The 12,544-nt window shown below is 51.0% G+C and overlaps 1 protein-coding gene across 1 annotated transcript in view; it reads left to right on the top strand.

Moving 5' to 3' along the window:
- The window catches only part of gmcl1 (germ cell-less, spermatogenesis associated), a 55,808-nt gene that overhangs the window by 36,522 nt on the left and 6,742 nt on the right, over nucleotides 1-12,544 (top strand). Inside the window, 3 exon segments of the mRNA XM_038785486.1 lie at nucleotides 1,394-1,463; nucleotides 2,787-2,862; nucleotides 6,847-6,992. Of these exon segments, the coding sequence (XP_038641414.1) occupies nucleotides 1,394-1,463; nucleotides 2,787-2,862; nucleotides 6,847-6,992 (292 nt within the window).

The raw sequence follows: 12,544 nt of genomic DNA, 5'->3' as shown, positions 1-12,544 counted from the left end.
GGAACGGTTTCTCCCTCTCGACTCTGTCCAGACTCCTCCCGATTTTGAACACCTCTATCAAATCTCTGCTCCGAGGGAAGCGGTCCCAGCTTCTCCCATCTCCCTGAGGAAATAAAGGGCCAGCATCAGTTGGTGGAAGAGCGTGCCAAACCTCGACATGTTGCATGGCGTTCGCCCTCTGGTGATTTATTTTGCTTGTTGCGATTCTCTCGTGCACGTTTGTGGGTGAAGGCAATGCTCAGTCACATCCAATCGCCCTCGCACGGGGGGGTGGGGAAACCCAGCGAGCGGGGAGGTGAAACAGCCCGTGAAGGAACGATGAGAGGGAGGAGAGCCAGGAGGCAGACACTCTGAGGAGAGTCCGAGGGAACAGGGGAAGGAATGGTGCAGCTTGGAGCTCAGCAGTCAGGGGACGGCTCCTAACGGTTAGGCCCCGGAAGGGGAGAGGGCTCCGGGAGGGTTGAGAATCGAACGAGGTAAGGCCGAGGAGGGATTTTAATATAAATAGAGAACGTAACATTTCTGGAGCACCTTTCATGAACTTGGGGTGTCCTCGAGTTTGAGAGAGACTGGCCAGGACGTTACAGCCCTTCATGCCTGGTGGGATATTGCTGCTGTGCTGAAAATAACAGCAATTTAAACAGCCCACTGAATCTGCTAGAGTGAGGCACGCCCTGGGGTAAAATCCTGGCCTACATCTTTCCCTGGCATCTAACTGATATTCCCCAGTTCGGGAAACTAAAAACGTGTTGACTTACATCGGAGACTGCGATGAAGGAGTTGCTTTTCCAACGCTGCTCCTTCTCAGTAGGTCCACAAACGCCATTGTGAAAACACTGGGGGTGTACTGAGGAGCTCCCTGTAGCCATAGGCTTTGCTTCAGTTGACAGAGAATTGATTGCAGATTGTGCTTCGATTCCGAGTTAACTAATGGTTAGTGTTACCCCAGGAGCCAGCCACAGTCCGATGCCAATCATGCCGGCTCTTACCAACTCTTTCCAATGCCCAGCTAGTGCCGGACAGTGCGGGGAAATGGAACTCGCAGATTATCTTTCAGCACCTCTGAAATTTCAATGCCACTGCGCTGTGGCATGTGCAGACTGCACGCTGAAGTCCAAACTCACACAAAAATCACGACTGCAAATTCAAAACGGAGATTATTTTAATGTTGCTGTGTAATAATTCTGTGCGCTGTTTAACTGGCAGGGACTCTGGGGCGTTGGAAGCTCTCCGGTGAAGTGTTGGCTCTCTGACAGCGTTGATTCAGCCCGTGTCAGCACGGCAGTCTGCGGAAGAGTGTGTGCGACATTGCCTGCCCCACACGCTGGGCCGCCCCTGTCAATGAGAGTCGGGCAGTATGAGTGTCAATCTAACAGTGAACTCTGTTTCCCAGGCTGGCTTGCGGCAGTGTATAAGCAACAGTGGTTTTCCATGCTACGCACCGAACAGGACAATGACTTGGGGTAGGTGATCACACTTGATTTCTTCACGACAAATATTCATGAAGTTAGTTTTTTAAAGTGCATCCTCCTCAACTGGGCAAGATTGAATCTTCCCATGAAATGGCCAACGGGGGCTGGTAGTGTCAACGGGGGATTTGACTGCATTGAGCAGGCACTCACCTCCACGAATATACCTGTATACCTCGCACTGACACCGACGACCCAGTGCTAACCCTCTGACAGTGCAGCGCTCCCTCAGTACTGACCCTCTGACAGTGCAGCACTCCCTCAGTACTGACCCTCTGACAGTGCAGGCACTCCCTCAGTACTGACCCTCTGACAGTGCAGCACTCCCTCAGTACTGACCCTCTGACAGTGCGGCACTCCCTCAGTACTGACTCTCTGACAGTGCAGCACTCCCTCAGTACTGACCCTCTGAAGTGCAGCACTCCCTCAGTACTGACCCTCTGACAGTGCGGCACTCCTCAGTACTGACCCTCTGACAGTGCGGCACTCCCTCAGTACTGACCCTCTGACAATGCGGCACTCCCTCAGTACTGACCCTCTGACAGTGCGGCACTCCCTCAGTACTGACCCTCTGACAGTGCAGCACTCCCTCAGTACTGACCCTCTGACAGTGCAGTACTCCCTCAGTACTGACCCTCTGACAGTGCGAAACTCCTCAGTACTGACCCTCTGACAGTGCAGCACTCCCTCAGTACTGACCCTCTGACTGTGCAGCACTCCCTCAGTACTGACCCTCTCACAGTGCAGCACTCCCTCAGTACTGACCCTCTGGCAGTACCGCACTCCCTCGGTACTGACCCTCTGACAGTGCAGCACTCCCTCAGTACTGACCCTCTGACAGTGCGGCACTCCCTCAGTACTGACCCTCTGGCAGTACCGCACTCCCTCTGACCCTCTGACAGTGCGGCACTCCCTCAGTACTGACCGTCTGACAGTGCGGCACTCCCTCAGTACTGACCCTCTGACAGTGCTGTACTCCCTCAGTACTGACCCTCTGACAGTGCGGCACTCCCTCAGTACTGACCCTCTGACAGTGCAGCACTCCCTCAGTACTGACCCTCTGACACTGCGGCACTCCCTCAGTACTGACCCTCTGACAGTGCGGCACTCCCTCAGTACTGACCCTCTGACAGTACGGCACTCCCTCAGTACTGACCCTCTGACAGTGCTGCACTCCCTCAGTACTGACCCTCTGACAGTGCTGCACTCCCTCCGTATTGTCCTGCAGTTTGAGCCTGGATTTTTGTTTTTAAGTGCTCTGACGAATATTGATTGCGTTGCACGAACTTTAAACACTTTGTAATTTGTTCTGTGCAGGCCAAAGGAAATCAACAGAGAAGAGTTTGAAGTACACAGCATGCGGTGTGGGAGGAAACTAGCAAAAGACGGAGATGTAAGTGCTGTGAGTGAAGAAAGTGACCTCTTTATGAGCAGGCTTTGAACAAGTTAGAGTCAGTCTTCAGCAGCTGCCAGAATTCATTAAGTGCACAAAATCCCAGCATTGGAACAAACTGTTGAAGCCAGTGTGTAAACTGCGGTGCGGCCTCGTCTCATTCTCCATCACCCCCCCGTCCTCTTCTCCTTCTATTCTTTGCTCCTTTGTGTGTTTTTACCGAATCCCCCTTAAACACATAAACCTTATTCCCCTTGACCGCTGCCACTGGTCGCGAGTCCACACTCTCACCAATCCCTGGGTGGAGGAGGTTTTCTCTGAATTCTCCCGACAGATTACTCAGTGACACTACACTAACTGATGAGCTCCGGCTTTGTGCAAGACGAGAGAGAGAGCCTTTGCATTTATAAGCAGCAGAATGATTGATTTTTGAAAATGGTTTTCCTTTGCCCGTGCAGCGTTGAGATATTAAAATATAAATTCCTGCCATGAAAGCGATCCTGCAGTCTGAGTTCATCAGACTTCTTCTGCCCAAAGCCTGGTGTGGGGGACAGGGCTTCGGGATCGCAGCTCGACCAGATTTCAGATCTCGCTCGATCCTGGGTCCGCAGATTCAGGTCAAGTGGTTCGGGTGGGGTCAAGAGTGGCTTAGACAGCAGGAATGGACCAGCACGCAAGTGGTGAATGGGGTAACAAGTCCAGCGTCACACTGCACTGGCGGCAGCAGTGACTTACACGTAGTTATCCCCAGGGCACGATCTGGGGACCCGGGCTTTGAATCTCAGTGTGGCAGGTGGCGGTATTTAAATTCAGTGAAAATCCTGGAATTAAATTCGATGCTGAGCGTGTAACCTTTGCCGATTGTCATTTAAAACAACAACCCCGTCTGGTTCACAAACACCCTTTGAGGAAGAAAATCTGCCGTCCTTACCCAGCCTGGCCTCCATCCAGATACATAGCAATGGCTCTCAGGGGCCCTCTGAAAGGGAGGGCAGTTCCTGGAGCAAGTCACAAACAGCATGGGCAAAGGGAACGGAAGAATGGCAAAGCAGCATGTTATTTAAATGGAGAGGGTTTGCAGAAGTCTGCTGTACAGAGGGATCTGGGTGCCCTGGTACATGACTCACAAGACGTTACGTGTGCAGACACAGCAGGTCAGCAGCACGGTTCGATTCCCGTACCAGCCTCCCCGGACAGGCGCCGGAATGTGGCGACTAGGGGCTTTTCACAGTAACTTCATTGAAGACTACTCGTGACAATAAGCGATTTTCATTTTTTCAGCAAGTGATGAGGAAGGCAAATGGAATGTTGTCTGAAACTGCTTCTCTGATCCTGATTCTGGAATGAGGGATAAGAGGGGCGGCCTGCACTCCCTCCGAGTGTCGAAGCCGCACGCGGATGATGAGGAAAGTGGAATTGGGAAGTTTTGCTGCAGCTGTACAGGGTGTTGGTGAGGCCACATCTGGCATACTGTGGACTGCCTTGGTCTCCTTCCTGAAGAGAGGGTAGATTGTATCAGAAGCAGCTCCGAGAAGCTTCACTTGACCGATTCCTCAGATGAGGAATTGTTTCCTGTTCCGGCCTCCACTGCACTCTGGGGTAGAGTTCCACGGATTCACGATCCTTAGAATGAAGTAATTCCTCCTGGCTGGCCCGCTGGTTCTAGAATGCCCAACAAGGAGAAACATCCGCTCCACGTCTTCTTTGTCAATCCCCTTTAGTGTCTTATGTACCTCAATTAGATCTCCTGTCATTCTTCTGAACTCCAGTGCGTTTCGGCCTAAATTGCTTAATCTCACTTCATAAGAGCAGGGCAGTGGGACAAGAACAGGGAACAAAAGTCTCTTTTGGAGAGCTAGCCCAGGCACCAAAATGAAAATGAAATGAAAATCGCTTATTGTCACGAGTAGGCTTCAATGAAGTTACTGTGAAAAGCCCCTAGTCGCCACATTCCGGCGCCTGTCCGGGGAGGCTGGTACGGGAATCGAACCATGCTGCTGGCCTGCTTGGTCTGCTTTAAAAGCCAGCGATTTAGCTGAGTGAGCTAAACCAGCCCCTGAACGAGCTCATTCCGTGCTTCATCATTCCAATTGCTTTGAAAACTGTTCAGCGAGTCGATCAAAATTGTTCGCCGCTGTGGTGATTGTACCCTGAAGGGCAACACAGCAGAGTAAGGGACAGTCACCACAGAAACAGTCAGCACCTCTGTCCCCTCTCCCCTTTCCTCTTCTCTGTACTGAAGGTGGGTTGACAGTGAAGGAGGACATAGCCAGTGGTTCTGTTGGCTGGTGTTGGGGTGGACATCAGGCGAACTCCCTGCCGGTTAGATTAAAACTCCAGATCATTGAGTGCCTTTTTGGATTGGATTGGATTGGATTTGTTTATTGTCACGTGTACCGAGGTACAGTGAAAAGTATTTTTCTGCAAGCAGCTCAACAGATCATTCAGTACATGGGAGAAAAGGGAATTGAACAAAATTCAAGAAAATACATAATAGGGCAACGCAAGATATACAATGTAACTACATAAGCATTGGCATCGGATGAAGCATACAGGGTGTAGTGTTAATGAGGTCAGTCCATAAGAGGGTCATTTAGGAGTCTGGTGACAGTGGGGAAGAAGCTGTTTATGAGTCTGTTCGTGCGTGTTCTCAGACTTCTGTATCTCCTGCCCGATGGAAGAAGTTGGAAGAGTGAGTAAGCCGGGTGAGAGGGATCCTTGATTATGCTGCCCGCTTTCCCCCCCGGCAGCGGGAGGTGTAGATGGAGTCCATGGATGGGAGGCAGGTTTGTGCGATGGACTGGGCTGTATTAAGACGGAGATAGATAGGTTCTTGATTAATAAGGGGATCAGGGGTTATGGGGAGAAGGCAGGAGAATGGGGATGAGAAAAATATCAGCCATGATTGAATAGCAGAGCAGATTCGATGGGCCGAGTGGCCTAATTCTGCTCCTAAGCGTTATGGGAAGGAGAACACAAACTGTCCTTCATTCTCATGGCGAGAACATCGGGACAAGATGTAGTCCCCTCCTTCCCATCCCCGCAATTCATTCGAGACTCACTCGATTCCCCCACAATCCAGACATTTCCTCCTCTCGCACTGTTTAAACTCCAGCCCCCTGGTCCTCGATTCCCCCACAATCCAGACAGTTCCTCCTCTCGCACTGTTTAAACTCCAGCCCCCTGGTCCTCGATTCCCCCACAATCCAGACAGTTCCTCCTCTCGCACTGTTTAAACTCCAGCCCCCTGGTCCTCGATTCCCCCACAATCCAGACAGTTCCTCCTCTCGCACTGTTTAAACTCCAGCCCCCTGGTCCTCGATTCCCCCACAATCCAGACAGTTCCTCCTCTCGCACTGTTTAAACTCCAGCCCCCGGTCCTCGATTCCCCCACAATCCAGACAGTTCCTCCTCTCGCACTGTTTAAACTCCAGCCCCCTGGTCCTCGATTCCCCCACAATCCAGACAGTTCCTCCTCTCGCACTGTTTAAACTCCAGCCCCCTGGTCCTCCTTGACTGAGAGGTGAATGTCCCTCGACCAGATTAAGCAGCAGAAAAGATTCCGATGATTCACAACTGGTTTAACGTGACACGATTACACAGAGTACAGAGACCAACTTCCACTGTGTTCCCTCCCAGATCCTATCCCTGCCCAGAATCTACTCCGCGATTGGGGGAAAGCCCAGCTCTCAAACACAAGCATTGCCTGCTCCCCGCCTCACTCTCCAGAATGGCCCCGTTTACTCTAACTTCCCAAACTGTTCAGCTGGTTGCATAGAGTCTGGCTGGAAACCTGTACAGTGTGAAAATATTGAATAGCTCTATTGGTACATTTAATACCCGGTCAACTTGGGAGAGTTCCTCTCCCTGAATCCTCACTCCTGTTGCGATGTGGGGTCCTCGCGAGTGATGATGTTGGAAGAGGTTGTTTGCCGGGGTAACGCATTGAGAGCCACTCATTTGCTGTTTCTTCTCTGCTCCCAGTACTGTTGGCGATGGACTGGTTTCAGCTTTGGCTTTGACCTGCTGGTCACGTACACCAATCGATTCATCATATTCAAGAGGAACAGCCTGAGCCAGCCTTGCAATGGGGCCGTCAGCCTGCTCCCTCGCAGAAACATCGCCTTTAGGTAAGAGTTGGATTTGTGTCTTCAACCAAGCATGCTGGGAGATTTGACGGTGAATCTCGGAGGCTGTTATCAGAGGAACCATAATGTACATGTGCCTTTCACCTGAAATATTCCGGGAGCAAATCTTAAATCACATTGCACCTGGGGGAGTGGGCGAAGAATTAATTATGTCAGATTGGTGAAAATATGCATTAGAATTGGACAATGAAGTGGTTTCTGTTTTGAGATTGGTGCTCCCCATGTCTGGGGCTGGGTCACAGCGGGAATATTCAGATCCCCGATTTGAGCAACATCGCGGAGCCTCACGGTGGTGGCTGAACGATCGGTGCCAGTGCCGACGGAGTCGTGTTTCTCTCCTCCTGCTACGCCCAACTCCCCCCATTACCACCACCACCTCTCGAGTCCTCCTCACACACACACACACACACACATACACACACAACCAACTTTCCCCACAATGCCAATCCCCACAAATAACCTCACAGCATCGCCCAAGGATAGTGTGAAAGTAAATGTCAGGAAACAAACTTTCAGTTCTTGTCCACCCCGTTCTGATATGTGATTCCTGGGCGGGAGCAGTTCCTGTAACAGCACCCCAAGGCTCATACTTGTCCAACTGGAAGCTAGGTTTTGCTACAGTAAACATGTGGTGGTGGTCACACATCAGGAAGGTGGCAGTGCAGTTTCATTCTGCCGGGAGAATTTGATCCGGCCTGCTCAGGTGTAGGTGCAGTCATAGAACATAGAACATAGAACGATACAGCGCAGTACAGGCCCTTCGGCCCTCGATGTTGCACCGACATGGAAAAAATCTAAAGGCCATCTAACCTACACTATGCCATTTTCATCCATATGCTTATCCAATAAACTTTTAAATGCCCTCAATGTTGGCGAGTTCACTACTGTTGCAGGTAGGGCATTCCACGGCCTCACCACTCTTTGCGTAAAAAACCTACCTCTGACCTCTGTCCTATATCTATTACCCCTCAATTTAAGGCTATGTCCCCTCGTGCTAGCCACCTCCATCCGCGGGAGAAGGCTCTCACTGTCCACCCTATCTAACCCTCTGATCATTTTGTATGCCTCTATTAAGTCACCTCTTAACCTTCTTCTCTCTAACGCGAACAACCTCAAGTCCATCAGCCTTTCCTCATAAGATTTTCCCTCCATACCAGGCAACATCCTGGTAAATCTCCTCTGCACCCGTTCCAAAGCTTCCACGTCCTTCCTATAATGAGGCGACCAGAACTGTACGCAATACTCCAAATGCAGCCGTACCAATTGCAGTGTGATTCTTCAGGATGTTTATCGATCTGAACGGAAAGGTTCACTTCCTGCAGTGACAGTGAAGTTAGGGTCGGAGAGCCTACGATGATCGAAACACTGCACCAAATAACCCCGGGCAATTGCTTCGCAGGTACTCGTCTGTGAAAGGAAACTGCCCATCACTTTGTGTCTGTGAAATGAAACTCACCACAGTCCCAGAGGCCTCTCTCCCCTTTGAGAGCTGACTGATGGTGATTGAACCTCGGGCGAGGGGCAAGGTGGAGAAGGAGGAAACCTCAGCCGGTACGGGGAATTGAACCCGCGCTGTTGGCGTCTCTCTGACCCCCAGTCGGTTAGCTCAGTGGGCTGGATGGCTGGTCTATGAGGCGGAGCAATGCCAGCAGCGCAGGTTTAATTCCCGTACTGACTGACGTTATTCATGAAGGCCCCACCTTCTCACCCATGCCCCCTCGCCCCGCCCCGCCTGAGGTGTGGTGACCCCCCCAGGTTGGATCACCACCGTAACATAACCGTGATGCTGCCGTACCCACGTTACATGACTCAGGGCCTACGGATGAGGGAAGAATTGAGCAGAGTGATGAAGATCCAGCCGGCAGCCTGGACAAGTTCGACTTCGGTCTCCGCTCCAAACTAAGTCCGACTCGACGTGTCTTATCGTCTCTGCCTCTCCCGGGACCTCATACAGCCTCTCCAGAGGATCCTGATTACAACCTGCTATCGGTGAATTCGCCAAAATGATACCCTGGGGAAGAATAATCAAGAATCTTCACTCGGTGGCTGTCCCTGCTTGTTGCTTGGAGCTGCACCATTTGAGGGGATGGTTCCATGGATCATTGTGCATCTTAGACTGGGTGACAGTCTCAGACAGCCTGGTGTACTCCAAGGGACCCGCCACTCTGTATCTCTGTGCGATTAACCGTCATGCATAGCAAGGAGGAGACACTTTCCTTTGTTCACAAATACCTGTGCGGGGTCACAGCAGCAAAGGCAGGATTTTCTACTCTTTCCCCAAATGATGACGTAAAAACCGCTGGTGCTTGACTTGCATATGGACCCGTTTTCTTATCTTTCAATAAATGTTCAAAATTCTCACCCTTGTTTTCAAATCCCAATGTAATCCCGTCCCTCCCTATCTGGGTGACCGCCTACCCTCGCCCCGACAACCCTCCCAGATCGCAGAGCTCCTTCGATTCTGGCCCCGAGCGCAACACCGATTTTAATCACTCTGCCGTCTGCAGGCGTGCATTCAGCTGCCAGGGCCTCAACCTCTGTAATCCCCTCCCTCAACCTCTCGATCTGTCTCTCCACCCTTACAATGCTTCTTAAAACCTACCTCTTGGAACTTTGCCTATTTTTGTATGTGTCTTGGTGTCGATTATGTTTCCGTGGGGCAGTGAGAGATCTCCCTACCTCTGGGCCAGAACCTCTGGCTTGAGTTCTATTCCAGGACTTGGTGACCAGGGAAGGTGTGTTCATGACGTGATCGAACAGGTTGATTATCGGCCTGTTAATCCTTTGGGTACGTCTGATGGCAGCCGGTCAGAGAGGGAGAGTTTCCTGGTCTGCCAACACTGCAGAAAGCAACGATAAACGCTGCAGTGCTTTGCAAAGCTTAATGATGGACCATCCAGTGGACGTCCATGGTTACCAGTGCTCTCCACGTGCGTGTTACCTGGAGGAGGAGGAGGAGGAGTAAATGCCTTCAGCATGTCAAGGATGCTGAGTTAGAGGTACCGCTTGTTCTGATGTCCTGGTGACATGCCGTGGGATTGTCGTAACAACAATGCTGTAGGACTTTGGCACAGAACAACAGGAGCAGACCATTCAACTCTTCAAGCCGTCCCTGAGGTGGCACGTTGGCACTGCTGCCTCACAGAGCCAGGGACCTGGGCTCGATTCCGACCTCGGGTGACCGTCTGTGTGGAGTTTGCACCTTTAATAATAATAATCTTTATTAGTGTCACAAGTCGGCTTACATTAACACCGCACTGAAGTTACTGTGAAAATCCCTCCAGTCACGCATTCGGCTCCTGTTTGGGTACACAGAGGGAGAATTCAGAATGTCCAATTCACCCAACAAGCACGTCTTTCAGGACCTGTGGGAGGAAACCGGAGCACCCGGAGGAAACCCACGCCGACACGGGGAGAAAGTGCAGACTCCGCACAGGCAGTGAAGCAAGCTGGGAATCGAACCAGGGACCCTGAAGCTGTGAAGCAGCTGTGCTTCCAACTGTGCCACCCTGCTACCTTCTCCCCGTGTCTGCGTGGGTTTCCTCCGGGTGCTCCGGTTTCCTCCCACAGTCCAAAGTTGTGCAGGTTAGGTGGATTGACCACATTAAATTGAACCTTAGTGTCCAAAGATGTGTTGGTTATTGGGTAGGGCAGGGGAGTGGACTTGGGTGGGGTGCTCTTTCAGAGGGTCGGTGCAGACACGATGGGTTGAATGGCCTCCTTGCGCACTGTGCGAATTCTACGATGAGCCTTTCCTGTTATTCAGGAAGATCGTGGCTGATCGCAGACCGTTCTTTGGATCGTAGAACTCTGCCGATCTTCGATTTGAAATGATTAGCTGAATGGTGTGTGAGCTTCATCCAGAGAGCGGAGTGCTGGAACGATTATTCATGAAGAGGCTCCCTCACCTGGTGGCAATAAATGTGTTTGTAACAATGAAAGTGATGTCTGCCTTGGCATCGCTAAGTTGATTTATCACCTCTCCATCCAAAAAATGATGCAGTGTACAGAGACAGCAAATCCTGGGTGTCTCTGGCCTTGATTGCAGTCTGTCACGGCTATGTCACAGGGCAATGACTGAACCTGCTGCTTATTGAGGCGAAGGATGAAGCTGGAGTAGTGAATATGTTAGCGCCTGATATTTACTGGGAGTGCAGAGCTGGTTTGTATTTTGTTTAATGCTGCGGAGTTGAGTTCGCTCATTCCAGCTCCAGCAGGTGACTGACGCGGGAATGATATGCGGTTCACACATCCAATGCGCTGTTGATAAAATTGTAGTAATGTTGGCTTTGTTTAGTGCGGGCAGGAGGGGACTGAGGGAGTATTCAGTCATCAGGAATGGCAGGAGCACATTGGCAGTGAAACGTGTGTTCGATGAAACTTGGATGAAATCTGCCTTTGTCACGAGCTGACATCAGATTCTCCAGGTCGGCAATTTTGATGGGCGTGTTCTGCACTTCGAATGAGATAAAGGTCCCGCTAAAATACCGACGAAGAGAGTTTCAGTGAGGAGAAATGAGGTCTCGGAAAGCCAATCGGCTCTTTGTCTCTGGCCAGAATACCCTTCTGCTTCATTGCACCTTTTCACATTCTTCCTTTCAAACAGTGTTCTACTCCCTCCCTCAAGAGCCACTGCTATGAAAACATTCCGTGTTTCAATAACACCTCTGTCGAAACAATATTTCCAACCTGTCCTTCATTGGGCGGCACGGTAACACAGCAGTTTGCTTCACAGGTCCAGGGTTCGATTCTCGGCTTGGATCACTGTGTGGAGTCTGCACGTTCTCCCCGTGTGTGCGTGGGTTTCCTCCGGGTGCTCCGGTTTCCTCCCACAGGTCCCGAAAGATGTGCTTGTTGGGTGAATTGGACATTCTGAATTCTCCCTCAGTGTACCCGAACAGGCGCCAGAATGTGGCGACTAGGGGCTTTTCACCGTAATTTCATTGCAGTGTTAATGTAAGCCTACTTGTGACACTAAAGATTATTACTATTATTAATGTTCGGCCCATATCCCCCCTTAGAACATAGAACAGTACAGCACAGAACAGGCCCTTCGGCCCTCGACGTTGTGCCGAGCAATGATCACCCCACTCAAACCCACGTATCCACCCTATACCCGTAACCCAACAACAACCCCCCTAACCTTACTTTTTAGTACACTATGGGCAATTTAGCATGGCCAATCCACCTAACCCCTTGATGCAATGAACAAAGACACTCGTCTCTCAGGACCTTCCGTGGGTCTCAAACCTGGACAGGTTCGGCCCCCACCCCCACTTAATCCTCTTTCCCCCAATGAAAATTGTCCCAATTTTCCAAACTTTCTGACAGCTCCGGAAGGTATTTCACCCGCTGTCGATGATATTGTGGTGGGCCTCAACCCTACATTCCTCTCGACCCCCGATAACCTTTCACCCCCTTGTTAATCAAGAATCTCTCCAGCTCTGCCTTTAAAAATATTCCCAGACTCTGCTTCCCTTTGAGGAAGAGAGTTCCCGAGACCCTCCACCCTCTGAGAGAGAGATTCTCCTCAT

Source organism: Scyliorhinus canicula, chromosome 26, assembly GCF_902713615.1.
Source record: "Scyliorhinus canicula chromosome 26, sScyCan1.1, whole genome shotgun sequence".
Taxonomy (NCBI): Eukaryota; Metazoa; Chordata; class Chondrichthyes; order Carcharhiniformes; family Scyliorhinidae; genus Scyliorhinus; species Scyliorhinus canicula.
The sequence above is the reverse complement of the archived record's forward strand: the minus strand, read 5'-3'. Positions and strand labels throughout refer to the sequence as shown.